General features: G+C 44.8%; 3 protein-coding genes and 1 long non-coding RNA gene across 53 annotated transcripts; 3 read left to right on the top strand and 1 right to left on the bottom strand.

The window, feature by feature from the left end:
* Nucleotides 1-417: 417 nt before the first annotated feature.
* LOC127006308 (protein SET-like) lies at nucleotides 418-10,890 on the top strand. Its single transcript, XM_050876079.1, has 6 exons — nucleotides 418-759; nucleotides 4,013-4,125; nucleotides 5,180-5,256; nucleotides 5,706-5,911; nucleotides 7,169-7,388; nucleotides 10,175-10,890. The coding sequence occupies exons 1-6, from the start codon at nucleotides 490-492 to the stop codon at nucleotides 10,195-10,197; spliced, it is 909 nt and encodes a 302-aa protein (XP_050732036.1). The 5' UTR covers nucleotides 418-489; the 3' UTR covers nucleotides 10,198-10,890.
* On the top strand, nucleotides 7,395-10,168 carry LOC127006307 (uncharacterized). Of its 50 annotated transcripts, none has more exons than XM_050876074.1 (3): nucleotides 7,395-7,743; nucleotides 8,062-8,167; nucleotides 8,486-10,168. In XM_050876074.1, exon 3 carries the CDS (start codon nucleotides 8,847-8,849, stop codon nucleotides 10,152-10,154), a length of 1,308 nt encoding a protein of 435 aa, XP_050732031.1. In that variant the 5' UTR covers nucleotides 7,395-7,743; nucleotides 8,062-8,167; nucleotides 8,486-8,846; the 3' UTR covers nucleotides 10,155-10,168. The 50 variants fall into 50 exon arrangements, with proteins under 50 accessions (XP_050732031.1, XP_050732025.1, XP_050732013.1 ...); XM_050876068.1 differs by having other exon boundaries at nucleotides 8,380-10,168; XM_050876056.1 differs by having other exon boundaries at nucleotides 8,274-10,168.
* Nucleotides 10,891-11,942: 1,052 nt separating the features above from the next.
* LOC127006306 (ABC transporter F family member 4-like) lies at nucleotides 11,943-18,644 on the bottom strand. Its single transcript, XM_050876022.1, has 7 exons — nucleotides 18,447-18,644; nucleotides 15,847-16,995; nucleotides 15,121-15,265; nucleotides 14,423-14,553; nucleotides 13,450-13,615; nucleotides 12,862-12,979; nucleotides 11,943-12,468 (listed from the first exon to the last, which is right to left on the bottom strand). The coding sequence occupies exons 2-7, from the start codon at nucleotides 16,983-16,985 to the stop codon at nucleotides 12,317-12,319; spliced, it is 1,851 nt and encodes a 616-aa protein (XP_050731979.1). The 5' UTR covers nucleotides 16,986-16,995; nucleotides 18,447-18,644; the 3' UTR covers nucleotides 11,943-12,316.
* Nucleotides 18,645-19,970: 1,326 nt separating this feature from the next.
* LOC127006304 (uncharacterized) lies at nucleotides 19,971-27,356 on the top strand. Its single transcript, XR_007759408.1, has 4 exons — nucleotides 19,971-20,128; nucleotides 24,572-24,650; nucleotides 25,536-25,610; nucleotides 26,716-27,356. It is a non-coding gene; the product is annotated as an uncharacterized LOC127006304 (long non-coding RNA).
* The last annotated feature ends 384 nt before the right edge of the window (nucleotides 27,357-27,740 follow it).

Here is a 27,740-nt window from a genome sequence, read left to right as displayed (position 1 = left end):
TCTCGAGGGAACGGCGAGGGCAGACATTTTCTTTAGCCGGCACGAGGGATCATTTAAACCGGCCTGAGACCCGCGCCAGGAAACCAGAATGAACGCCGCCGTACACCTCGCGCGCTGATTGGCTGGCGGGGAGCGCGAAGAGCCGTGATTGGTCAACGGGGAGCCAATCAGCGGCGGGGCGTCCATTTTAAGGTGGAGGCAACGTTACCAGATTGTCGTACCCAGGCTCTTATACATACCAATTTCGGACCTTAAAACTGTCTCCTGGGGCCTAATAACGAGATTCACTCATAGTTATCGTTAAAATAGCTAATTCATGATGTCTCCCGGGAGTAGATATGCGTCGGAAACCGGTAAATGTGATGGGGTGAGTACGATAATGTGGCCAGGGAGGGGGAGGATGCCAAGGGGAGGCAGCCGTGTTTTGTTTACAGTGGTGGCCCAGCGGCGAGAGAGGGAGGGCAGACGCACGCACCCCGGCCACGCAACATGTCGGATTCAGGCGCCTCCCCGGCCAAGATGAAGAAGCTCGACCCCGCGGCGGGCAGCGAGGGGTCCGGCGAGGCGAGGGAGTACGACCCGGAGACACAGCGGGCCCTGGAGGAGATCGACGCGTGCCAGAACGAGATTGACCAGCTGAACGAGAAGGCGAGCGAGGAGATCCTGAAGGTGGAGCAGAAATACAACAAGCTCCGGAAACCCAACTTCGAGAGGCGCAGCAAGATCATACAGCGGATCCCCAACTTCTGGGTCACGGCCGTATCCTTTGTGGCGGGCGGGGAGGGCGTGTGTGTGTGTGTGTGTGTGTGTGCGTGCGTGTGTGTGTGGGTGCCGGGTGGCGTAGTGGTAGTATTGGTGGCGGGGAAGGGACATGTGGTGGGGGTATCGGTGGTGATGAGGTCAACATGTGGTGGTGGTAGTGAGGCCAACATGTGCTGGTGATGAGGTCAACATGTGGTGGTGATGAGGTCAACATGTGGTGGTGGTAGTGAGGTCAACATGTGGTGCTGGTGATGAGAGGAACATGTGCTGGTGATGAGGTCAACATGTGGTGGTGATGAGGTCAACATGTGCTGGTGGTAGTGAGGTCAACATGTGGTGGTGGTAGTGAGGTCAACATGTGGTGCTGGTGATGAGAGGAACATGTGCTGGTGATGAGGTCAACATGTGCTGGTGATGATGAGGTCAACATGTGGTGGTGATGAGGTCAACATGTGCTGGTTATGGTTGGGGTTATGGGTGATCGGTTACCAGGCTAATGCTGAAGAAGGGTGAGCCACCTCTTGCCAAGTTAATGCCTACATTATAGAGCATTTTTTGGTCCCTGATGCAGGGCAGTAATGAATGACTTCTAGAAAATAGAAGGGGTTCAAGGGGGAGGGGGCAAAACCACACCATTAGGGGGGTTGAAAGGGGCAAACCCTCTCTATTAAGGGAGTTGAGGGGGGCAAAGCCCCCCTGTTAGGTAGGTTACGTTAGGTTTAATTGTTACGTTAAAATTTATTTGTCATGGTTTACTCACCTGGTTGGCTGCCCCAACTTAATGTCATGGTTCACATCGGTGGTACGTAGAAGGATAGCCCACAACTGCCGGCATGCCAGCCCATCAGTTCAATTAAGGACATTATGATTTGTACAAAAATAATGGATGGAATTGTGTGCCATGTGCAGCTAGGTGTTAAGCAAGGTGTATAGATATGAGTTTGTTACAGAACAATGTTAACAATGCCGTCTGGGAGGGAGTTCAGTGATCAGTGCACCTAACACTGAAGAATCTGCGTCTACACTCAGTGGAGGTGTGTGGTTTGGCTAATTTGAATCTGTGGCGTCTGGTAGTAGTAACTGGGGAGATAGTAAATAGATCAGACGGAGAAATGGCATGCTGATTATGAAAGACTCCAACATTTAATGAGGTCTGCTCTCAAAAGTCTGCCTCGTACAGAGTATAGGTTAAGAGCCTTGAGACGATCAGCATAACTTAGTTCAGCCAGGCCATCTATGTACCCACCCGGCGGGTATGGGTATCTTTTTGCTGGTAAAATAGTAACCTATTGCTGCTAAAATTGTAACCTATTGCTGCTGAAATAGTAATCTGTTGCTGCTGAAAGTCATCAGTCAGAGTAGAAATATCACTATTGCCACTAAAATAGTAAGCTATTCTAAAAAGTGTAACCCATTCCCCTAAAATAGTAACCCATTGCTGCCAAGATGTTAAACTTTGCTACACTATTGATGGCAAGGACTGGCGTAAATCTGCCATTCTCATCAGTCTTTTGGGTAAATATCCAGAATCACACCCACCCACATGTGGCGGGGCAGGCCAGCACCTCACTCACACATCTAATGTAATCTATTACTGTTGAAAGGGTTACCAATCAGTGCAAAAAATGTAACCTATTGCCACATAAGATAGTATGTCGTTGCCGCTAAGGTAGAAAATTATTGCTGCTAAAATAGTAGCCCATAACCGCTAAAATTGTAATTATTCTCGCAGAAATAGTAACCTTTTGCTGCTATGATGATAACCAGCTGAAATAATTATCTTTCCTTCCTAAACAGTAATGGATTGTCACCTAGAAAGTAATATTTTGGCAGTAAATTGATACGGTAACCTATTGCCTCTGAAGAAATGCGGAGTTACCAATTCCCGTTAAAATGAGTCTACCACCTCTGAAATCGTAACTCATCACTGCTATAATCATAACCTGTTTCATCTCAAATAGTATGTTATAGCTGCAAAGGCTAGTAACTTATTCCCACTAATATTAACCTCTCGCTTCTGGTGTTAATCAATCTCCTGTGTGCGTGTGTGTGTGTTTCTTGTGCTGCAAAATTGAAAGTATACAAGATGCCGAGTAGGACAGTCTGGCAATGCTGGAAGTACATATCCCCCCCATTGTGCTAGCTAGGGAAGAGTTAGTTTTTTCTTCTGTTGATCATTTTTCCTGTGCTGCAAAATTGAAAGTATACAAGATACCGAGTAGGACAGTCTGGCAATGCTGGAAGTACATATCCCCTGCCATTGTTAGCTAGGAGAGTTACTGTTTATATCTTCTGTTTACCATTTTTCCTGTGCTGCAAAATTGAAAGTATACAAGATACCGAGTAGGACAGTCTGGCAATGCTTGAAGTAGTTATCCCCCACCATTGTGTTAGCTAGGAAAGAGTTAGTTTTTTCTTCTGTTAACTCCCTTTCCTTTGCTTCCTGTGCTGCAAAATAGAAAGTATACAAGATGCCAAGTAGGACAGTCTGGCAATGCTTGAAGTAGTTACCCCCACCATTGTGTTAGCTAGGAAAGAGTTAGTTTTTTCTTCTGTTAACTCCCTTTCCTTTGCTCCCTGTGCTGCAAAATTGAAAGTATACAAGATACCGAGTAGGACAGTCTGGCAATGCTTGAAATAGCTACCCCCACCATTGTGTTAGCTAGGAAAGAGTTAGTTTTTTCTTCTGTTAACTCCCTTTCCTTTGCTCCCTGTACTGCAAAATTGAAAGTATACAAGATGCCGAGTAGGACAGTCTGGCAATGCTTGAAGTAGTTACCCCCACCATTGTGCTAGCTAGGAATGAGTTAGTTTTTTCTTCTGTTAACTCCCTTTCCTTTGCTCCCTGTGCTGCAAAATTGAAAGTATACAAGATGCCGAGTAGGACAGTCTGGCAATGCTTGAAGTAGTTACCCCCACCATTGTGCTAGCTAGGAATGAGTTAGTTTTTTCTTCTGTTAACTCCCTTTCCTTTGCGTCCTGTGCTGCAAAATTGAAAGTATACAAGATACCGAGTAGGACAGTCTGGCAATGCTTGAAGTAGTTACCCCCACCATTGTGTTAGCTAGGAAAGGGTTAGGTTTTTCTTCTGTTAACTCCCTTTCCTTTGCTCCCTGTGCTGCAAAATTGAAAGTATACAAGATACCGAGTAGGACAGTCTGGCAATGCTTGAAACAGTTACCCCCCACCATTGTGCTAGCTAGGAAAGGGAAACTGTGCACTGTGTGTCTTCCTTAACCACCTCCTATAGTTCGTCAACCACCCTCAAATCTCTGCCATCTTGGAGGAGGAGGAGGAAGAGTGTCTCCACTACCTCAGCAAACTGGACGTGGAGGAGTTCGACGACATCAAGTCTGGATACAGGTGAGGGCGGGAGAGAGAGGAGCGGGGGATAAAGGAAAATTAAGGCCCTGTTCACACTATGTTTTATTCAAGTGCAGGAGTGTGAAGTCAGTGGTAGTTATAGAAGCGTTCACATAAAGTCTCTTGTCTCTGGGTTCAACGTGTGACTCGAGCTGCCTTATAATCTCCTCATGTCATGTTCTGTCTCATGTTTGCTCGTGGTGATGTCATGGTGAGTGTTTTAACCTGTCCACTGTGATTGGCATGGATTTGGCCTTCACTGGTAGCCTGGTAACACACACTCCCAGGTCTTTCTCTGCCTCTGTGGTGGATAGTGGAGTGTTTCCCATGTGGTATTGGTGTGCTGGATTTGGCCTTCACTGGTAGCCTGGTAACACACACTCCCAGGTCTTTCTCTGCCTCTGTGGTGGATAGTTGAGTGTTTCCCATGTGGTACTGGTGTGCTGGATTTGGCCTTCACTGGTAGCCTGGTAACACACAGTCCCAGGTCTTTCTCTGCCTCTGTGGTGGATAGTGGAGTGTTTCCCATGTGGTATTGGTGTGCTGGATTTGGCCTTCACTGGTAGCCTGGTAACATACACTCCCAGGTCTTTCTCTGCCTCTGTGGTGGATGCAGTGTTTCCCATGTGGTATTGGTGTGCTGGATATCCCCTCCCAAGGTGCAGGATTTTACATTTTTCTTCACTGAATTGTAGCAGCCACTTTTTGCTCCACTCCTGTACCCTGGTGAGGTCTTCTGGTAGGAAATCCACATTCAAGGGGTTAATGGTACGGAAAATGCCTCGTGTGAACAGGACCAAAGAGGGAGAAAGAGTAGAGTGAAGAAATTATAGAGAAATGATTTATATGTAGGAGAAAGGGAAAGAGAGAGAGAGGGAGTAGAGGATAAAGAAATGAGATCAGAGAAAGGGATGTATATTCGATTTTAATCATATCTATTCATTACTTTTTTCTGTCATGTAATGAATAATGTGTTTGGTACTCATTATCACAGTTATTTTCTTCCCACCTTGTCTTGTGTCCAGCTGCATATTATCTTTTCTCTTCTTTCCAGAATCAAATTTTTCTTCGACGAGAACCCGTACTTTGAGAACGAAGTCTTGACGAAAGAGTTCCACCTCGGCTCCACAGGTGGGTGTAGGTGGCCACTCCTCGGGTCTTTCTCGATAGTTTACCCTGGAACCCTTACCCTCATTATGGTTTTATTTATATACCTTTTACCCTTATGTTTATGTTTTTTTTAAAGCCGTGTTTAACCCCCCCTCCCCTCTCCCCCCCTTTTCCCCCATCAATAATTCTTCACATTTTTCCCTGAACTTTTCTTACCCTCAAACCCCACCTATAAGTTAGGAAAAGTACCGAATCCTGGAACGCCTATAGTGATGTTAGGTGCACCTATTAACAAGACCAAGTTTAGAAAAGAAAAAGGATAAATGAAAATAAAAGACCACAACAAAATTAAAGATACTGTCAGGTTAGGTCAGGTGAGAGAGAGAGAGAAAGATAAAAATGTGAATCGTATGCCGAGACTGAGTTCCACAACTAACCCTAGCCTCCCTTCTACCCCCTCCCCCCTATAGGTGTTCCAGCCTCACACTCGACGGAGATCAAGTGGAAAGATGGCCACAACCTACTCCACCGGTTTAGGCAGCGGATGCAACAGCAGCAGCAGCAGCAGGCCGGGGGCGAGCGGGGCGGCGGGGCGAGGAAGCGGCCCCTGGAACTGAGGTCATTCTTCTCATGGTTCTGCGACCACGGCGACCCCTCGGCGGACGAGATAGCGGAGGTGGGTGATGCGCGCTTTATCTCTCGCTCTCCCTTCTCTCTCCTTTTTTATGTCTCTGGATTTGTGTTTTTTCTCTGTTCATTCCTTTTCTCTCTCTCTCTCTCTCTCTGACTTTAATCTTGCTTACAATCTTTTTTTCTGAACTTGAATCTTTCTAATAATCCATTCTCTCTCTCTCTCTCTCTCTCTCTCTCTCTCTCTCTCTCTCTCTCTCTCTCTCTCTCTCTCTCTCTCTCTCTCTCTCTCTCTCTGACTTGCCTACCTTCCCTTTTCCTCCTTTCTTTCCTCTCTCTCTCTCTCTCTCGGAAGGTAATAAAAAGTCTCACATCTCAAGAAATAAATTTTATTAAAACAATGATTTATTAGTTTATTTTTTCTCTTTCTTTAAATACAAAAAATAATGCCGTAAAAAATGTTTAACTTACGTACAAGGGATGAGAAATAGTTGTCCTGTTTTTATTGTCATTATTATTATTATTATTATTATTATTATTGTTTTGTTGCATAATCTCTCTAATGCTCTCCTTCTCTCACTCATTTCTGAATATTACTTCCACTCTCTCTCTCTCTCTCTCTCGTCTTTCTCCTCATTAATAAATTTTACATCTCTCTCTCTCTCTCTCTCTAATGCTATCTTTCTTTCTCTTCATTTATAATTTCTCTCTCTCTCTCTCTCTCTCTCTCTCTCTCTCTCTCTCTCTCTCTAATCAGTCTAATGGTTTCCTTTCTCCTCTCATTTCTAATTGCCACTTCCTCTCTCTCCTTTCTCTCCTCACTCACTCCCTAACTTCTTTCCTTCTGTCTTTCATTACTTCGATCTTCCTTCCTTCCTTCCTTTCTCTCCCTCCCTTTCCCTTTCTCATTTTCCTAACCCCTTCTTACATACTTAACCGTTTCCCTCCCTCCCTTGTTCCTCTTTCCCTTCTCTCTATTTCTCTCTTCCAAACCTCTTTCCTCATTCTAACAAGTCATCCCTCAAATAGTACGGTTTCCAATAGATTGGTTTCGGTTGTATGTGTATTTTCATGGATGATTTTTTTAGGATTTTAAAATTTCCCGACGAGCACGAAATTTAAAAATCCTTAAAAGCTCTTCTATGACAATCCGTATAAAGCCGAAACTGGACTATTGAAAACCGTACTATTTAAGGGATGACTGTATTACCTTCACATTCATTCTTACTGTCTGGCTCTTCCTCTCTTCATAACTCCTCTTCTTCCCCCCTCTCACTCACTCACTCGCTCCCTCTCTCCGCAGGTTATCAAGGATGACATGTGGCCCAACCCCCTCCAGTACTTCCTGGTTCCCGACATCGAGGTTGAGAACGGGGAGGGCGAGGAGGAAGAGGAGGAGCTGGAGGAGGAGGAGGTGGATGACAACGTGGTGGTGGTGGAGGAGGAGATCGAGGAGGTGGAGGAGGAGGGCCCTGAGGAAGATGATGAGGAGGATGAGGATGAGGAGGAAGGGGCTGGTGAAGGTATGTGAGGGCGGTGGTAGTTGTAGTAATAGTAGTAGTAGTAGTAGTAGTAGTAGTAATAGTATAGTCACCCTCTCACTCATACTGTCTTCCATTTTCTGTGATATTCTCATGTTTGTGGGTAAATTAAAATTGTTTCCTTGTATTTTGTGCTTTGCCTAACACTAGAATGACCTTCCTTTGTTATTCATGATGTGGTGAATGCTAGTATGGTCAACACATCTGAGAAGAGGCACAATGAGTTTAATAGATAGTGAGGTTAGGTGGGGTTAGGATTACAGCTTACGTCTATCACCCTCTTGTAGAGTATCTAGGCAAGGAATCTAAACTGTTCTTAAAATTCACGTGAGATTAGGTGGGGTTAGGATTACAGGAGCTGACTTCTATCACCCTCTTGTAGATTCCTTAATGGGTATCTAGGCAAGGAATCTAAACTGTTCTTAAAAGTCACGTGAGGTTAGGTGGGGTTAGGATTACAGGAGCTGACTTCTATCACCCTCTTGTAGATTCCTTAACGGGTATCTAGGCAAGGAATCTAAACTGTTCTTCAAATTCACGTGAGGTTAGGTGGGGTTAGGATTACAGGAGCTGACTTCTATCACCCTCTTGTAGATTCCTTAACGGGTATCTAGGCAAGGAATCTAAACTGTTCTTAAAAGTCACGTGAGGTTAGGTGGGGTTAGGATTACAGGAGCTGACTTCTATCACCCTCTTGTAGATTCCTTAACGGGTATCTAGCCAAGGAATCTAAACTGTTCTTAAAATTCACGTGAGGTTAGGTAGGGTTAGGATTACAGGAGCTGACTTCTATCACCCTCTTGTAGATTCCTTAACGGGTATCTAGGCAAGGAATCTAAACTGTTCTTAAAATTCATGTGAGGTTAGGTGGGGTTAGGATTACAGGAGCTGACTTCTATCACCCTCTTGTAGATTCCTTAACGGGTATCTAGGCAAGGAAACTAAACTGTTCTTAAAATTCATGTGAGGTTAGGTGGGGTTAGGATTACAGGAGCTGACTTCTATCACCCTCTTGTAGATTCCTTAATGGGTATCTAGGCAAGGAATCTAAACTGTTCTTCAAATTCATGTGAGGTTAGGTGGGGTTAGGATTACAGGAGCTGACTTCTATCACCCTCTTGTAGATTCCTTAATGGGTATCTAGGCAAGGAATCTAAACTGTTCTTAAAATTCGCGTGAGGTTAGGTGGGGTTAGGATTACAGGAGCTGACTTGAATAGGTCTATCACCCTCTTGCAGATTCCTTAGGCTCTTATGGTTAACAGGCATCTAGGCATCTAAACTGTTACTAAATGTCACATAAGTCTGGGGTCTGCATTTTCTTGGTTACTGTGATGCAATGGATGTCAGGTTGCAAGCACTGTGAAATGTTTAAAACTATTTGAAACGAAACACATTTACATCAAATAATTTAGTCATCCCCTGATATATAATTTCTAACATGTATCACAGAACAAAAATTGCTTCAGAGGTCACTACTGCTTGCTCAATGAAAAAGGCTTTGAGTGGAATGCTCACCGGGCAAAATTGTGTCCATGTTGGAACCTTTTCGTCTAACAAGTGTACGAAGGCACTGGAGAACAAAGCTGTATTACATCTATGTCTGCTCATTGAGGGGACTGTTTGGGTCTACATCGAGGGGACTGTTTGGGTCTATATCGAGGGGACTGTTTGGGTCTATATCGAGGGAACTGTTTGGGTCTATATCAAGAGAACTGTTTGGGTCTACATTGAGGGAACTGTTTGGGTCTACATCGAGGGAACTGTTTGGGTCTACATCGAGGGAACTGTTTGGGTCTACATCGAGGGAACTGTTTGGGTCTACATCGAGGGAACTGTTTGGGTCTATATCGAGGGAACTGTTTGGGTCTATATCGAGGGGACTGTTTGGGTCTACATCGAGGGGACTGTTTGGGTCTATATCGAGGGAACTGTTTGGGTCTACATCGAGGGGACTGTTTGGATCTATATCGAGGGAACTGTTTGGGTCTATATTGAGGGAACTGTTTGGGTCTACATCGAGGGAACTGTTTGGGTCTACATTGAGGGGACTGTTTGGGTCTACATCGAGGGGACTGTTTGGGTCTATATCGAGGGAACTGTTTGGGTCTACATCGAGGGAACTGTTTGGATCTATATCGAGGGAACTGTTTGGGTCTATATTGAGGGAACTGTTTGGGTCTACATCGAGGGAACTGTTTGGGTCTATATCGAGGGAACTGTTTGGGTCTATATCGAGGGAACTGTTTGGGTCTACATCGAGGGAACTGTTTGGGTCTGTATCGAGGGAACTGTTTGGGTCTACATCGAGGGAACTGTTTGGGTCTACATCGAGGGAACTGTTTGGGTCTATATCGAGGGAACTGTTTGGGTCTGTATCGAGGGAACTGTTTGGGTCTACATCGAGGGAACTGTTTGGGTCTATATCGAGGGGACTGTTTGGGTCTACATCGAGGGGACTGTTTGGGTCTACATCGAGGGGACTGTTTGGGCCTATATCAGTCTTTTACTTTCCCTTGATACCCCTTCCGTGGACCTCCATAATAATAGCATGACATCGGAGTGTAGCGGGAGGGCTATACGCTGGGCACATCCGGGTATCTACTGCCTGGATATTTATTCTACCGTGGCCAACACCAACACATATGACCCACGTTTGGATTTACAGTTTTGCGACATCAGCGTTTGGAGATTAATTTCTTCTCTAATCGGTGTTTTGTTTCCTTTCGTTACTTTTTCCCGTTATTAATTTTTGTCTTCTTTCCGCAGAGGACGGAGAAGCAGACGAGTGAGGGAAGGGAAGGTGAAGGAAGAGAGAAAGAGAGAGAGAAAACCCTCCAGTACCACCACCACTACATCACAACACATCCTGAGAGAGAGAGAGAGAGAGAGAGAGAGAGAGAGAGAGAGAGAGACCTAATCTGTTCACAAAAGAATGCTGTGTTTGTGTGGTGTAGTATCTGCTGTTTTATATTACTTACATTTTTGTGTGTGTCTGTATTTCTGAGTGGGTGTGTATGCACGTATTTGTAAGTGAGTGTGTGTGTGTATGTATGTATTTTTGTGTATGTGTGTGTGTGTTTTGTGTTTGATTTTGTATTAGTTTACAAAATTTTGGATAATTTTAATATTTAACCCTCCTTTCTCTCTCTCCCTCACACACGCACACAGCCCCTCACTGTATGTTCCCCCCCCTCTCTCTCTCTCTCTCTCTCACAGCACAGCACACAGGACCCCACAGGATGTCACCCCACAGTATGTTCACAAACCCCACAGACACAGCCCCCCCAGATACACAATTACCTCCCACTCTCTCTCTCTCTCTCTCTCAGCCGGCATGTTTCACCCCCACACACTCCCTGCCAACACACAGTTTTCTACCACTGCATTGTGACGAGAGGAAGAGATAATGTGGTTAATGCTAAGATAATGAAGATGATGATGATGGTGTATGATCATTCCTAACCAGTAAAGGACAATTTTGTCGTGTGCGTCTAACTATCCTGACCCCTTTGTACATTCTGAGTGTGTGTGTGTGTGTGTGTGATTCATTGTACAGATTCGTGTCTATGGTCCATTTGTCATCGTATCGTCATGTTCACAGGTCATAAGTCACGGGTAGTGTTTTTATTTATGTCGTGTGCGACGAATGAAAGAAAACGCGACACTTTTAAGGGTGACATCACTAATTATGGGAACGTGGTGGGGGAGGGGCAGGGGGTCAGACAATCAAGTGTTCTCGCCTCTGTGTGTGTGTGTGTGAGCGTCTCCGGCAGGTCATGTGGGGTAGCTCGGCACATCCTTCACCCCAAGAAAGGGTCACATATTGCCTCACTCGTCCAGTTTTACGAAGTTACTGTGCCTGTCCATTTGGTCTTAACCCCTTGACTGGAGATGTCCTACCAGAAGACATCACCAAGCTACAGGGATGGAGCAAAAAGTGGCTGCTACAATTCAATGAAGAGAAATGTAAAGTCCTGTACCTTGGGAGGGGATATCCAGCATGGGAAACACTCCACTAAGGAAAGAGACACAGATTGACTCCACACGGCCTGCCACACAAACACAGAGATGCCATAACCTGCCCTCCTGTGACACTGACAACATTACGGCTGGTCTGGGTGAATGGATAACCGGGTGAGATCCATGTATGTATATAAGAAAGGTGAAAATGGATGAGATTATAAGAAAATGATGGAAAGATCTTTAAATTAAGTACCATATAAAAACCTATTGATGCTTAATGCCCGTTCTCTTAACTCTTTCAAACGCACACTGAACTAAAATCTCTTGCTTTCTCTCGATACAAAAAAGTCATTCTCTGAACTTCCTAATAAATTGAACTATGATATGGAGGAGGAAGAGGAAGGATAGCAGGTGAGGAGGAGGAGGAGGAGGACTAGGAGATGAGAAGGAGGAGGAGAAGAGGAGATGAGAAGGAGGAGGAGAAGAGATGAGATGGAGGAGGAGGAATAGGAGATGAGAAGGAGGAGGAGGAAAATAAAAAGAGAAACTGTTAATCATTTTTCCCTCCTTCTCTCACCTCCTCTTCTCTCTCTCTCCTCTCCCTTCCTCTCCTCTTCTCTCTTCCTCTTTTCTTTTTCTTTTGTTTCTTCTCTCACCTCCTCTTCTATCCCCTTCTCTTCTCTCCTCTCCTCTCCTTTTTTCTTCTCTTCTTCCTTTCCTTTTTATTTCATTTCTTCTCTCACCTCTTCTCTCTCTCCTCTCCTCTCCCTTCCTCTCCTCTTCTCTTCTCTTTTCCTTTTGTTTCTTCTCTCACCTCCTCTTCTATCCCCTCCTCTCCTCTCCTCTCTCTCTCCCCCTCTCCTCTCCCCTTCCTCTTCTCTTTTCTTTTTCTTTTGTTTCTTCTCTCACCTCCTCTTCTATCCCCTCCTCTCTCTCTCTCCCTCTCTACATCTTATCGTAGGAGTAGGAGTGCCCGCAGGAGTTGCATGTCCGTGTGTACTCGTCCTCGTCAGGCATGTACATCTCCTCGCCGTACTCATGTGTGTGCGTCTTGCTGGCCCGTGTGTACAGACTGCTGCGCACACTCATCCTCAGCTCTAGGGGTGGGAGGGGGGGGGGATGTATGGTTATATATACGTACATACATACATGGATTTAACACATACATACACATTCTTTTTCCAAACCACACACACACACACACACACATAGGTATACACAAACATGGACATCCCCTTGCAAGCACACATACACACATGCTCTTTACAGTAAGATACGCACATAAAAACACACACACACACACAAGCAAATCCCTCCTTACACACACACAAGTACACACACACACACATTCTTTCCCTAAACACACACAGAGGTACACACACACACACACACACATTCCCAAAACACACACACACACACACATAAGAACACACAAAGGTACACACACAGACAAACCCCCACTGCACACACACACACACACACACACACACCTTTCATCTTCTTGTTGTACTTCCTCTGTTTGTTGGTCTGCCGCTGTTCCTCCTTCTTCTCCATCGCCTCCTCCAGGGCCTCCTCTGACCCCCATACCTCCAGCGCTCGCTTCTCCACCTGGGACACAAACACACACATCAGTAAACACAAACACATATATAGATAAACACACTAACACTCAGCCTTCAGCAATAACATTTAACTCTTTGACTGTGGATTTCCTACAGTCAGACATCAAGCTACAGGAATGTATAAAAAAGTGGCTGATACAATTCAATGAAGAAAAATGTAAAGTCCTGCACCTTGGGAGGGGATATCCAGCACACCAATACCACATGGGAAACACTCCACTATCCACCACAGAGGCAGAGAAAGACCTGGGAGTGTATGTTACCAGGCTACCAGTGAAGGCCAAATCCAGCACACCAATACCACATGGGAAACACTCCACTATCCACCACAGAGGCAGAGAAAGACCAGGCTACCAGTGAAAGCCAAATCCGTGCCAATCGCAGCGGACGGGTTAAATTGTCTGGATATTTGGAACCTCACTATATCATCATCATTATCATCATTATCATCATCACCTGCAGTTTGAGGTACAGCTTCATGTCGCCCCAAGCCGGGTTGTGTGGGTTGGCGCGCAGGATGTAGCGGAGTGGCGGCGGGCGCTTGTCCAGATCCGTGTCCTTCAGGAGGTACTCGGCCCGGGCGTCGGTGCGTGTGACGAGGCTGTGGGCGTCGTCGGGGTCCCTGTGTGAGGTGGTGATGAGGTGTTGGGTGAGGTCGCGGTGATGAGCAGGGGTGGTGGTGAGGTGTTGTGATAGTGATGAGGTGCTGGGTGAGGTCGTGGTGATGAGGTGGTGATGGTGATGTGTTATGATGATGAGGTGGTGGTGTGAGGTGATGAGAAGTGGTGGTGGTGATGTGTTGTGATGATGATGAGTGGTGATGAGGTGATGAGAGGTGGTGGTGGTGATGTGTTGTGATGATGATGAGTGGTGATGAGGTGCTGGTGAGGTTGTGATGTTTCAAGAGTAGCAACAAGAATATTAACAAGACTTCATCCTTCCTTCCTTTCCTTCCTTTCTTTATGTATTTTTTTAACCCCTTTTTCCTCTTTCCCTCCCTTTCTCTGCCTCCTTCAATTCCCCTTTTCTTTTGATCCTTCCTTCCTTCCCTTCCTTCCTTCCTTTCTTAATGTATTTTTCTCCCTCTTCCTTCCTCTATCCCTCCTTCAGATCCTTCCTTCATTCATTCATTTCTTTCTTAATGTATTTTTCTCCCTCTTTCATTCCATCCTTCCTTCCTTCCTTTATGTATTTTTCTCTTCCCTCCTCTCCCTCAGCATCATCCTTCCTTCCTTCCTTCCTTCCTTTCTTTCCCTACTTTCTTAAACTATTTTTCTCCATTCCCACTAAAATCCTTAACAACACACACACACACACACACACACACACACACACACACACACAAAACTAACAAGCATGCAAAGAGTAACCATAAGAATATGACGCAAGTTTTTAGAATATGGAAACACACACACACACACACACACACCGGCACTGGTCACAGGTGGGGTGGGAGAAGTTGTCGAAGAGGTATGAGGCGTGGAAGGTGCGGCTGCAAGTATCACACGTTGGCCGGTCGCTCTCCTCCACGAACGGCTTGGGGTCATTTACGAGTTGCATCTGTAGGGGAGGTGACGGCACATTAGAGGAAGCTTAGGGGGGTGTACCAGCAGCTGAATGCCCCCCTATACACCCTTACGCCCTAGCTACACATCCCTACATACCCCTACACCCTAGCTCAAGGTCGGGGAAATTTCAGGGGGTGTGCCAGCAGCTGTAATGTAAATAGCATATCTATCCTTGGGTCAGTTCTCCTCCTCTTCCTCCTTCCTTCTCCTCCTCTGTTTTATCCTCTCTTTTCCCTCTCTCCCTCACTCCCCACAGACAGAATATCCTCTTCCTCCTCCTTCCTTCTCCTCCTCCCTTCCTTCCTTCTCTCCTCCATTCTATCTTCTCTTTTCCTTCCCTTCCCTCTCTCCCCTCCTCCTCCTTCCTTCTCTCCATTCTATCCTCTCTTTTCCTTCCCTTCCCTCTCTCCCCTCCTCCTTCCTTCATTCCTTCTTTCTCTTCCTTAACTAAACGCACTTTCCCTCTTTCTCCCTCTCTCCTCACACACTCATACTTCCTTCCTTCCTTCCATTCTTTTCCTCCCTGCTCTCTCTCTCTCTCTCTCCCCCTCTCACTCACCGCAGCCAGCATATCCTCCTTGGTCAGTCCTCCTTTTCCTCCTCCTCCTTCCTTCCCCTCCTCCTCCTCGATGAAGAAGCCTCCGCCAGAGTCAACCATTTTCGTGTTGTTGATGCGGATGATGCGTGCCTCCTCCTTCTTCTCCCTGGTGGATGAGGAGGAGGAGGAGAAGGAGGAGATTATGAATGGTGAGGAAGGAGAGGAAGATAAAAAGAAGGAAGAAAGGAAGAGATAGGGATAGGGGAAGGAGAGATGGGAGGTAGAGGGAGAGAGAGAAGAAGAAGGAAGGAACAGATGGAGATGAAGGAAGAGAGAGAGGTGAGGAAGGAAGGAAGGAAGGCATGAAGAGGTAGAGATAGGGGAAGGAAAGCTGGAGAAGGTAGAGAGAGAGAGAAAGAAGGAAGGAATAGATGGAGATTCAGAAAGGAAGGAAGGAACAGGTGAAGGAAAAGATAAATAAAGGAAGGAAGGAAGAAGTACAGACAGAGGAAGAAAAGATGGGAGGTAGAGAGAGAGAGAGAGAGAAAGAATGAAGGAAGGAGGAAGCAAAGAAGAAAGCAGAGTAAGGGAGAGAGAGATGGAGACAAGAAGGAAGAATGGAAGAGAAGGGAAAAAAAAGAAAAGGGGGGGGAGGGTGATGCTGATGGCTATTACAATCATTACTATTAACACTCTCTCTCTCTCTCTCTCTCTCTCTCTCTCTCTCTCTCTCTCTCTCTCTCTCACCTCTCGGCCACAGCGTAAGGGTTCTGACGATTGGCTTTTTCCCGTCTCCGTAGAATTGCTTGCTGGCGGTTACGTTCGGCCAGGGCTTGTTGGGCAGGGGTCATCTTAACCTTCGGACCCTCCCCTCCTCCTCCTCCTCCTCCTCCTTCTTCTTCTTCTTCTGCCTCCTCCTTCTCCTCTTCTTCTGTGATTCTTGTTTTCTTTCTTTCTTCTTCTTTTTCTTCTTCTAGTGGTGATGGTGTTCTGAGCTTCTGTCGTATTCCTCCTCCTCTTCTTCTTCTTCCTCTTCCTCCTCCTCCTCCTCCTCCTCCTGTTCCGCTTTCTTCTCCTTCTTCTTCTTCTTCTTTGTCTGATGTTCCTTCTCTTCCTCCTCCTCCTCCTCCTCTTCCTCCTTTCTTTATTCCTCCTCCTCCTCCTCCTTCTCCTCTTCCTGGTGCTGTTTTTCCTCCTCCTCCTCCTCCTCCTCCTCCTATTCCTCTTTCTTCTCCCTCTTCTTCTTTCTCTGATATTCCTCCTCTTCCTCCTCCTCCTCTTCTTCCTCCTCTCCTCCTCCCTATCTCACTACTACTGTTACTACTTCTACTACTACTTCTACTACTACTACTACTACTACTACTACTACTGCTACTACTACTATTACTATTACTGCTGTTGTTGTTGTTGGGCTTGGTGGTAGTAGTGGTAGTTGTGGTAGTGGTGGTGGTGGTTGAGTCTTCTTCTTCTTCTTCTTTTTCTTCTTCTTCTTTCTTGTTATTTTGATTTCTGGTTCTTCTTGTTCTCTTCACCTCCTCCTCTTCCTCCTTCTCCTCTTCTGCATCTTCCATTCTTCTTTTACCTCTTAACTGCCTTCCTCCTCCTCCTCTTGCTCCTCCTCTTCCTCTTCCTCTACCCCTTCCTCTCCCTCTTCCTCTGCCTCTTCCACCTCCTCTTCCTTTCCCCTTCTTCACATCATCTTCCTCCTCCTCCTCTTCATCTATCCTCTTCTCCTCCTCCTCCTCCTCTATCTTCTTTGCTTTAGGGGCAGGGGGGGCCAGGGAGGGGGCAGCTGGCGGAGATGGGGGGGTAGGAGGGTCATCCACATCGGAGTCAGAATCATCGAAAATACTCCGCTTCCGTTGTATTGTTGCGGCAGCGGCCATGATGTGTGTCCTGCCGAGGGAGAGAAAGAATAAGGTTATAATACCCACTGCTATGTATCTCCGCTGCCCCATACTGGAAGCCAAGTATATCCAACCTAACCTAACCTAATACAACCTACCTATTGGACCTTGCCGTCTCCTTGTCCTGCCCAGTGCTATGTATCTCCGCAGCCCCATACTGGAAGCCAAATATATCCAACCTAACCTAACCTAATACAACCTACCTAATGGACTTTGCCGTCTCCTTGTCCTGCCCAGCGCTATGTATCTCCGCTGCCCCATACTGGAAGCCAAATATATCCAACCTAACCCTCCTGCCCAGCGCTATGTATCTCCGCTGCCCCATACTGGAAGCCAAATATATCCAACCTACCTAATGGACCTTGCCGTCTCCTTGTCCTGCCCAGTGCTATGTATCTCCGCTGCCCCATACTGGGTGCCAAATATATCCATCCTAACCTAACCTAATGCAACCTACCTAACGGATCCGCTGCCCCCCCCCTGCCCCCCTTCTATTTTCAGGAAGCCATTTGTAACCGCACAGCATTCAGGGACCAGAAGAGAATCCATATTGTAAGTATTAAATTAGCAAGAGGTGGCTGTCTTCTTGTTAATGTTATCCCTTTCCCTCCCTTGCCTAACCCAGCCTTCCATCCCTTCCACTCCCCTATTTATCCCATTTCCAGGGTATCCAATACACAGAGAATGGATATTTCTACACAGCCTCACCCTAGAACTCCTTATCTATCACCCTGAACACCCAAACACCCTAAAAATAACGTGAAATGAGAGAAAAACGTGAATATATGAGATGAGGTGACATACATCAGCCCTCTCCAACCCATCCTTCCATTCCCCTCACTCCCCTATTTAACCCATTTCCAGGTTATCCAATACACAGACAATGGATATATCTACACAGGCTCACCCTAGAACTCCTTATCTATCACCCTGAACACCCAAACACCCTCAAATTAACGTGAAATAAGAGAAAATCGTAAAAATATAAGGCGATGTGACTTGCATAAGCCCCCTCCAACCCTCCCTTCCATTCCTCTCACTCCCCTATTTAACCCATTTCCAGGTTATCCAATACACAAACAATGGATATTTCTACACAGGCTCACCCTAGAACTCTTTGTCTATCACCCTGAACACCCAAACACCCTAAAAATAACGTAAAATAAGAGAAAAACGTGAATATATGAGGCGAGGTGACATACATCAGCCCTCTCCAACCCAGCCTTCCATCCCATCCACTCCCTTATTTAACCCATTTCCAGGTTATCCAATACACAAACAATGGATATTTCTACACAGGCTCACCCTAAAACTCCTTATCTATCACCCTGAACACCCAAACACCCTCAAATTAACGTGAAATAAGAGAAAAACGTAAAAATATAAGGGGATGTCTGGCTACCAAAGAGGCGTAAGGGTCGGAAAAACACTTATATTTACCCTTATTTTGCAGCCTTTACGCGGTGTCCTTAGCCTTTGAAGGGTCACACGGTTTACTTAAGGCTTTATCTTGATTTTGGCGTCCTCCAGGTGTTGATGGGACGAGTAATTAGCGAGAAAATAAGGTAAATGTGAGTAATTATCGGTTCCCTCCCCACGCCTTTAGCAGTTAGGAGAGTTCGGCGCTGTTTGACTGATTCGGGATTGTTGTTGTTGTTTACTTGTTTATTTGTTTATATTATCGTTTATCTGTTTTGTTTTATGCTATTTGTCCCCTTTGAATTTGCAATAATGACTGGATATGCTAAAAGTTGTCGAGTTATGTCGTTGGATTCGGTTTTTCAATTGGTTTCCTGGTTCATTTATATTATCTACTTTGTTTTGTCTTTATTAACTGTCACGATTGGTTATGGTGAGTTATCCACAGTGGTTATCCAGTTATATATGTGGTTGCAATGGATTAATTCGGTTTTAAAACTTATACCACGAGTTTTGTGGGCGTCCCATTAATTCGGTTTTAAAACTTATACCACGAGTTTTGTGGGCGTCCCATTAATTCGGTTTTAAAACTTATACCACGAGCTTTGTGGGCGTCCCTTTACCCGGCAGAGGAGATAGAAGGAGAGGAGGAGGAGGAGGAGGTGTAGAAGATGGAATAGAAGAGGGTGTAGGAGAAATAAAGAGGAGGAGGTGTAGGAGAAGGAAGATGAATAAAATGAGGAGGAGGAGGAGGAGGAGGAGGTGTAGAAGATGGAATAGAAGAGGGTGTAGGAGGAATAAAGAGGAGGAGGTGTAGGAGAAGGAAGAGGAATACAATGAGGAGGCGTAGGAGAGGAGGAGGAGGAGGAGGAGGAAAAAAGCGAAGATGATTGAGAAGGGAGGAACATACCACCCCAACCCCCAGGCAGGACAGAGTGTGAAGGAGTAAAGGAAGGAAAAGGAGGAAGAATAATAAAGAGGAGAGAGACGATAAAAGAAGAAGAATTAGAAGTAGAAGGAGAATTAAGGCCACACTCTATATACCTACGCGTGTCCTCGGTGCTCATCTCCGTCACGCCGCCCCTTGAGCCTGTGCTGGGCCCGCGGATTCGTAACTATAGGCGCGCTAACCACTTCACCACGTAGCTAAGGAGGTGGACGATATGTAATAAATTCACCTATTCCGCCCCCAGAGCCTACTACTACTAGCCTATTACTAGCTCCTATTACTACTACGACTACTACGACTATATATACTACGACAACTACTTACAGCAATAATAATAATAATAATAATAATGATAATAATAATAATAATAATAGTAATAATAACAATAATAATAATAGTAATAATAATAATAATAGTAACAATAATAATAGTAACAATAATAATAACAATAAAAATAGTAATAATAATAATAATAATAATAATAATAATAATAATAATAATAATAATAATAATGATAATAATAATAATAATAATAATAATAATAATAACGACACCCTTAACCGGCAACTCCGCCCTAAATTCTGAAGACCAGCCGGCAACTGTCCAACGTCGCGGCAGGAGACGGGCGCGGGAGGAAGAAATCTCTCCTCCACTCGTCTTCCAGCGCTCCTCCACTCTCCGCGGCCGCCTCCTCCACCCACGCCAACCTGTCCTCCACCGCCATGACCCGCCTCAAAGTCCACGTCGTCTACTGGTGAGGAAAATACAGTAATAAACGTAAAATAGGAAGCAAGATGGCCGCCCTTCCCTCCCCTCTCTTCTTTTCCATTTCGCTTGCCTTTCCCGTTTTCTTTCTCACCTTTTTTCGGTTTTCTTTGAAGGTTTTGACTTAATTTTTCCCTTCGTGGTTATCACCGGCTTCTTCCCGCGACCTCACAGCACACGACTTTCTATTCAAGCTCATCCCTTTACTGTCCAAATCTCTTACGCACAAGTTAACCAGCATCTTCACTCTTTCATCCCTCACGCAGGTAAACTCTGGAACAAGCTTCCTTCATCTGTATTTCCTCCTGCCTACGACTTGAACTCTTTCAGGAGGAGGGTATCAGGACACCTCTCTCCCCGAAACTGCCCTCTCTTTCGGCCACTCCTCAGAACGCTTTATAGGAACAGCGAATAGTGTTTTTTTTTCCATTATTGTTTCCTTTTTTTGCCCTTGAGCTGTCTCCTCTGCTGTAAAAAAAAAAAAGAATGTAGGAGAGAGGCAGGGGTGCGCGTCCTTGGCCAGTCAAAATTGGAGAGCATGAGAGCCTGAGAGGGTATGGCCGCCTGTAATATCCTAGCGATACAGAATATAGACTTGACCCAACCCTGGCTGCTCTTTTTCATTCATTCATTCATTCATTCAGCATTCAATGAGGCTGCTGGCGACATATCATAGGCGCGACCAAGATGGACATACTTACTAAGAGGTGAAACCATCATGGGGGGGCGGAAGGCAACAGTTGGCAGGAACGGCGCACCTGCCCGTGACGTCACTTGGTGGTGGAAGGATAGGTCCGCCAGTGCAGGCAGCAGCAGTGCTGGTCGGGAGGCCAGGGAGTGCAGGTCGAGCGCGCTTCATAACCTTGCTATGCCAGCAAGGTATATTTTTCATGGTTTAATAATGATGATTATAAGTACTTGTAATAATCATTATTATTGTTATTATTATTATTATTATTATTATTATTATTATTATTATTATTATTATTGTTGTTGTTTTTGTTACTACTACTACTACTACTACTACTACTACTACTATTGTTATTATCATTATTAATATTATTGCTGCTGCTGTTGTTGTTATTATTGATTATTGTTAATATTTTCATAATGATACTACTGATATTGTATTTTTCTTTGTTATTTTTCTTATTAATTTTAACATGTTATTATTATTGTATTATTATTTTTATTCTGTTGTTGTCATTCTTGCGATAGCTATTAATTATTATTATTATAATTTATTATTATAAAACTAATGTTCTGCTACTAATTTACTCTATATTGATTATGCAGCCTTAACTCTGTACAATAGAATTTTGGCAACTGATAATTGATTTAATATAAATTTCTTCATTGTCTAATATTCGATTGAAATATGCCCGTTATGAAGCTTCTGCTCGACGGACCATATGATATATATATATATATATATATATATATATATATATATATATATATATATATATATATATATATATATATATATATGTGTGTGTGTGTTTGGCATTGTATATTCTTATGGCAATAAATGTTTACTTACTTACTTACTTACTTACTTACTTACTTACACACACACACACACACACACACACACACACACACACATGGCAGGTTTGGTAAAGATGCATGCAGATATGCATAGAGGACACACACACACACACAGTCCAACGCCTGCTCCTACATGGAAGCTCCCTATGTCATGTCCCAGACCAACAGACAACCACCCATGCATGAGATATAAGGGAGACTATTTACCAGCAGCTAGTCAGCCCACCTATCTGGTTATATGGTTACCAAGCAGCGTGTAAATTTTGTACAGATACGTATACTGTTAGCCATTGTCTGTTCCTGAAATAAAGTGACAGACATTTGGTAATGGGATGGGGAGGGTCACCAACGTACGTATCAGGCGCGACTTCTAAATTACATTAGAATACCATTACCGTACCATTTTCTTTCACCCCCTGCCTACCCCTCTCTCTCTTTTCCAGATCGTGACGTCACATGCGCAGTAGGTGGAGAGGGGGGGGTGAACGGTTCCACCTCTTGTTTTTTACGCCTTGGGCGCGACTACATACATTTGCCCTTCATTGGCGCGACATACCATAGGCGCGCGTGTCGATGTATGTGAAGAAGAAAATGAAGAAAGATCCCTGTCTGCTGCCCTGCTTATGGTTGCACAGAAAGACAAAAGTATCGCATGTGGGAGGATACAGTTGCCTACATAGGCCTATTGCCGGCTACGTCTTTAAAATCTTCTCAAAGCGCGGCCTGTATTGACGCCTTAACCTCGAGAGGCGCCATATTGCCTCCTCCATCCACTCCCTTAGCAATATGAACCCGGTATAGCTGCGGGGATCCTGTTTCTTGCGAATTAATTAATGAGAAAAAATCATCACTCACGTAAACCATTTCATAATATATATCAACTCATTTGTGATCAGTTTATGCATCATCTATTTTTGGGGTTTATATCATGGCAAAAATCTGGCCCGTCGCTGCTACACGGTAAAGCCACAAATTTGGCCCGTCGCTGGTACACGGTAAAGCCACAAATTTGGCCCGTCGCTGCTACACGATAAAGCCACAAATTTGGCCCGTCGCTGCTACACGGTAAAGCCACAAATTTGGCCCGTCGCTGCTACACGGTAAAGCCACAAATTTGGCCCGTCGCTGGTACACGGTAAAGCCACAAATTTGGCCGGTCGGTGGTACACGGTAAAGCCACAAATTTGGCCCGTCGCTGCTACACGGTAAAGCCACAAATTTGGCCCGTCGCTGCTACACGGTAAAGCCACAAATTTGGCCCGTCGCTGGTACACGGTAAAGCCACAAATTTGGCCCGTCGCTGCTACACGGTAAAGCCACAAATTTGGCCCGTCGCTGGTACACGGTAAAGCCACAAATTTGGCCCGTCGCTGCTACACGGTAAAGCCACAAATTTGGCCCGTCGCTGCTACACGGTAAAGCCACAAATTTGGCCCGTCGCTGCTACACGGTAAAGCCACAAATTTGGCCCGTCGCTGCTACACGGTAAAGCCACAAATTTGGCCCTTCGCTGGTACACGGTAAAGCCACAAATTTGGCCCGTCGCTGCTACACGGTAAAGCCACAAATTTGGCCCGTCGCTGGTACACGGTAAAGCCACAAATTTGGCCCGTCGCTGGCACCAGGTTAAAAGCAAAATAACGTCATATCTTCGACGACGTAATAGATATATATGTGATACAAGTGAAAGACCTTTTAAATAAGTTATGGGCTGCGCAAAACCTCCACATTTAACGCTGGGGAGATTGAGTGGGCTTCCATAACTTAGCGAGTGCAGCCTTAAAGACTTTATTATTATGTCAGTAAAACATATTCTCTATGCTTAATGATCATATATGCGTAACACAGAGGGGTAGTGTGTGTGTGTGTGTGTGTGTGTGTGTGTGCAACCTTTATTTCAGCACAAGACACACGAAAACACAATCCTTTGCCAACACTAACAAGCACGTAGCAGAAGCGGGACAAAGACATCAACTTATAAAGACGAGAGAGAGAGAGAGAGAGAGAGAGAGAGAGAGAGAGAGAGAGAGAGAGAGAGAGAGAGATGGTTGTGTGTCTCTCTATCCCAATGCAAACCAACACATCCAAGCAACACTCACCCTTACGCCCTTCTGTCCTAAGCACCATTTTACTCCTCCTGTGCACTTGCTACGAGTAATCCAACACCTTTCAGCTCTTCCACTGGGACTTAATACAAAGCAATACTGTTCTAATGTTGTTGCAATGGTCTTCTAATCCACGGCTTGTCTTCTTAACACTGTTCCAAGCGATTATTTAGAGTAAAGTTAAATTCCTTTGGTCCTGCCTCAAGGGACGATATATTCACTGTTCCATGTGATTTTTGACCTTACGTGCGTTAATAGTAGAGGTTAAATTTGCTTGCACTGCCTCGAGGGACAACATATTAACTATTGCAAACGATTTATGACCACGTAGATAAAAAAAATAGAGGTTTAATTTGTTCGATATTGTGGTTAAGGGTTTGTTAATGCGATGGGTCTTATTGATAGAGTTCTTAAAGGCGAAATTTGGTTGTTATAGATTTTGTGAGGTTAAACGCATTTCAGATCATAGAGTGGGCTACTTAATAATGAGTTTTTGTGTGAGATTTAACGCATTCTAGTTCATGAATGAGGTTACTGGTTAAATTAGCTTGTTATGAGGTTATGGTAAGGTTTTAGACGTGTAAATTCATATAGAGGTGTTAATTATAAGATTAGTTGCGTTGGTAATGAGGTTTCAGGAGGTTTAAGACATTCTGGGTCTTCAACAAGGGTGTATTAACTATCCTTGCAAATATCATGGTAATCCGAGCATATTTACTTGAGTTAGTGCAAAACCGAGATGACCCCCTTAATGTCGGTTCTTTCCTCCCCTGCAGCGGCGCCTGAGGGTACGGTCCGAAGTTCGAGCAGCTTCGGGACCAGTTGGAGGCCGAGTTTCCGAAGCAGCTCGATATCGTAAGTACTAACACTTCTCTTTTTCTTTTCTCTTATTCTGACATTCGTATACTCTCTCCTCACTTCTCTCCCCTGCCGCCACGATCTCTTCTTTTCTCTTCTTTTTTCATTTTTCCAATCTATGCCATTTGTAATCTGTTTTTATTTCTTTCCTCTGTTTCTCTTCATATCCACTTCTCTTCTCTTTTTCTCTCTACTTCTCTTCACATTCTCTAATTTCTTATTCTTTTCTCCCTCTTCTCTGCCGTCTGTAATGTCCTCTCCCTTCTCTTCCCCTCGCCGCATCCTCCTCAATGACCTTCCCAATCTCTCTCTCTCTCTCATCTAATTGTTTTATGGTGAATCTCCGATGTTTTCTTTCTTTCTTTTCCTTCCCTTTCTCCCTCTCTTCCTATCACCCCTCCTTCCTTCCTTTCTTTCTTTCCTCTCCTATCCACTTCTCTATTCTTCTTATCTATCACATCCCTCCTTCCTTCCTTCCTTCCTTCTTTTATTCCCTTTCTCTCCTTTCCTATTCATTTCAACATTACTTATTATTCTTATCTATAACATCCTTCCTTCCTTCCTTCCCTTTCTCTCCATTCCTATCCATTTCCCTATTCTTCTTATCAATAACATCCCTCCTTCCTTCCTTCCTTTCCTTTACCATCCATAACCACATTACTCCTTATATCTCTCCTAATTGAACGGAAGGACAAATAAATGGAGCTGGAAGGAGAGGAAAGAAATGTATGAGGGGAGGATAAAGGAATGATTGATTGATTGTTTATTGCTGCAGGGGAAGGGTACATGAATGGAGGCGGAAGGAGAGGAAAGCAATGTATGAGGGGAGGATAAATGAATGAATGTTTATCAAAGACCTGACCTGACCTAACCTGCCCCCAGACCAGCTATGGCACGCCCACGGCCACCGGGTACCTGGAGGTCACCGTGGGGAACAAGCTGGTTCACTCCAAGGACGTGAGTGTACACCTGGGTTAATTAATACCTGCTGTAACTATAGTCTATTCACTTAACCTGGTAGCAGCCGGGATCATGTTTCTTAATGGTCCCCCCAAGCGAGAAAAATGAGAAAAAATCACCCCTCACACAAACCATTTCATAATATATATCCAAGCATTTGTGATCAGATTATGGATCATCTATTTTGGGGGGTTTATATCATGGCACAAATTTGGCCCGTCACTGCTACACGGTGAAGCCACAAATTTGGCCCGTCGCTGCTACACGGTGAAGCCACAAATTTGGCCCATTGCTGCTACACGGTGAAGCCACAAATTTGGCCCGTCGCTGCTACACAGTGAAGCCACAAATTTGGCCCGTCGCTGCCACCAGGTTAAGTCTGCCCAAGCTAACAACATAAACTTAAGCATGTTCGTAAGCACAGTGCAGATTAGCAGAAAGTGTTGCGTGAGATAAACACAAACAGAGGTTAAAGAAAACTTGGAAGCCACAGCAGTAGCCAATCAGCACTCGGCTTGCAAACACGCTTATTAGGTTTATGTTGTCAGCTTGGGTCGGATTTAAGTGTGACCAGACTATACCCCTGCTGCTACTACTATTACTACTACTGCTGTTACTTATATTGCTGTTGGTACTACTAACCTACCCAACCCAGCTTGACCTAACTTGCCCTATCTTGCTCCAACCCAGCTTGACCTAATTTGCCCCAACCCAACTTGACCTAACTTGCCCTATCTTGCCCCAACCCAGCTTGACCTAACTTGCCCAATCTTGCCCCAAACCAGCTTGACCTAACTTGCCCTATCTTGCCCCAACCCAGCTTGACCTAACTTGCCCTATCTTCCCCTGACCCAGCTTGACCTAACTTTCCCTGTCTTGCCCCAACCCAGCTTGACCTAACTTGCCCAATCTTGCCCCAACCCAGCTTGACCTAACTTGCCCTATCTTGCCCCAACCCAGCTTGACCTAACTTGCCCAATCTTGCCCCAACCCAGCTTGACCTAACTTGCCCAATCTTGCCCCAACCCAGCTTGACCTAACTTGCCCAATCTTGCCCCAACCCAGCTTGACCTAACTTGCCCTATCTTGCCCTGACCCACAGAAGGGCGACGGCTACATCGACACGGAGAAGAAGTACATCCGGATTGCTGATGCCGTGTGCGATGCCCTCGAGGAGTTGGAGGCACAAGAGAAGGTGATCAAGGCCTCCGATGACCCCAAATGATGACCCCTGACCTCTGATGACCTCCCGGCAATGACCTATGACCCCCGCCCCGCCTCGACCTGCCCCGACGAGCCCCCAGCACAGTGGTACCTCAGCCCCAAAGCCCTGAAGGGTCGGGCTGGGGTGGAAGGCGCTTGGGGCTTGGTTGAGTCTCCTAATGGGGCAGGTGGGGTGGGGAAGGGGTGGGGGTTGATGGGGGGAAAGGGTGAAGAAGATGAAGAAGAAGAAGAAAGGGATGGAGAGAATGAGGAAGAAGGTAGAGATGGAAGGTTAAGATTGGGGTGTGAGGTGAAGGAAGGAAGGAAGGAAGGGAGGGGAGGAGAAGGAGAAAAAGAAGATGATGATGATAAAGGGGAGAGAGAGAGAGAATGAGGGGTTACGATAAGTTATTCTCTCTCTCTCTCTCTCTCTCTCTCTCTCTCTCTCTCTATTCAGTTCTAAATCTGCTTCATCATTTCTCATTCATCATTTTATCCTTTCTTTCTTTCTTTCTTTCTTTTTCTTCCTTCTCTCTATATTTTAAATCAGTGTTGTATATATGTCTATTATTGTCATTATTATTTTTATTTTTATTATTATTACTATTATTATTGTTATTATTATTATTATTATTATTATTATTATTATTATTATTATTATTATTTTGGTGTTAATTTGCAAATATAAAAAAAGACAACAAGAAAGATTAAAGCTATTTCTTATCCCTGAGAGAGAGAGAGAGAGAGAGAGAGAGAGAGAGAGAGAGAGAGAGAGAGAGAGAGAGAGAGAGAGAGAATAAAGAAAAATTGAAAACAAATAAAATAAAGAAAAAAATACAGAGAGAGAGAGAGAGAGAGAGAGAGAGAATAAAGAAAAATGGAAAACAAATAAAATAAAGAAAAAAATACAGAGAGAGAGAGAGA

The sequence above is a fragment of the Eriocheir sinensis genome, chromosome 32 (assembly GCF_024679095.1).
Source record: "Eriocheir sinensis breed Jianghai 21 chromosome 32, ASM2467909v1, whole genome shotgun sequence".
Taxonomy (NCBI): Eukaryota; Metazoa; Arthropoda; class Malacostraca; order Decapoda; family Varunidae; genus Eriocheir; species Eriocheir sinensis.
Note: the sequence above shows the minus strand (reverse complement) of the source record. Positions and strands in the feature narration are given on the sequence as shown.

Bases quoted from the DNA above. Each gene is read 5' to 3' on its own strand.
- LOC127006308 (XM_050876079.1), top strand. From the start codon at position 490: ATGTCGGATTCAGGCGCCTCCCCGGCCAAGATGAAGAAGCTCGACCCC. The intron at 4,126-5,179 runs GTGAGGGCGGGA...TCTTCTTTCCAG, and splicing joins GACATCAAGTCTGGATACAG to AATCAAATTTTTCTTCGACG. The intron at 5,912-7,168 runs GTGGGTGATGCG...CTCTCTCCGCAG, and splicing joins CGGCGGACGAGATAGCGGAG to GTTATCAAGGATGACATGTG.
- LOC127006307 (XM_050876078.1), top strand. From the start codon at position 8,847: ATGTATCACAGAACAAAAATTGCTTCAGAGGTCACTACTGCTTGCTCA.
- LOC127006306 (XM_050876022.1), bottom strand. From the start codon at position 16,985: ATGGCCGCTGCCGCAACAATACAACGGAAGCGGAGTATTTTCGATGAT. The intron at 12,980-13,449 runs GTGATGATGATA...TTTGTGTCCCAG, and splicing joins AGCTGTACCTCAAACTGCAG to GTGGAGAAGCGAGCGCTGGA. The intron at 12,469-12,861 runs GTGTGTGTGTGT...TCCCACCCCTAG, and splicing joins GTACAACAAGAAGATGAAAG to AGCTGAGGATGAGTGTGCGC.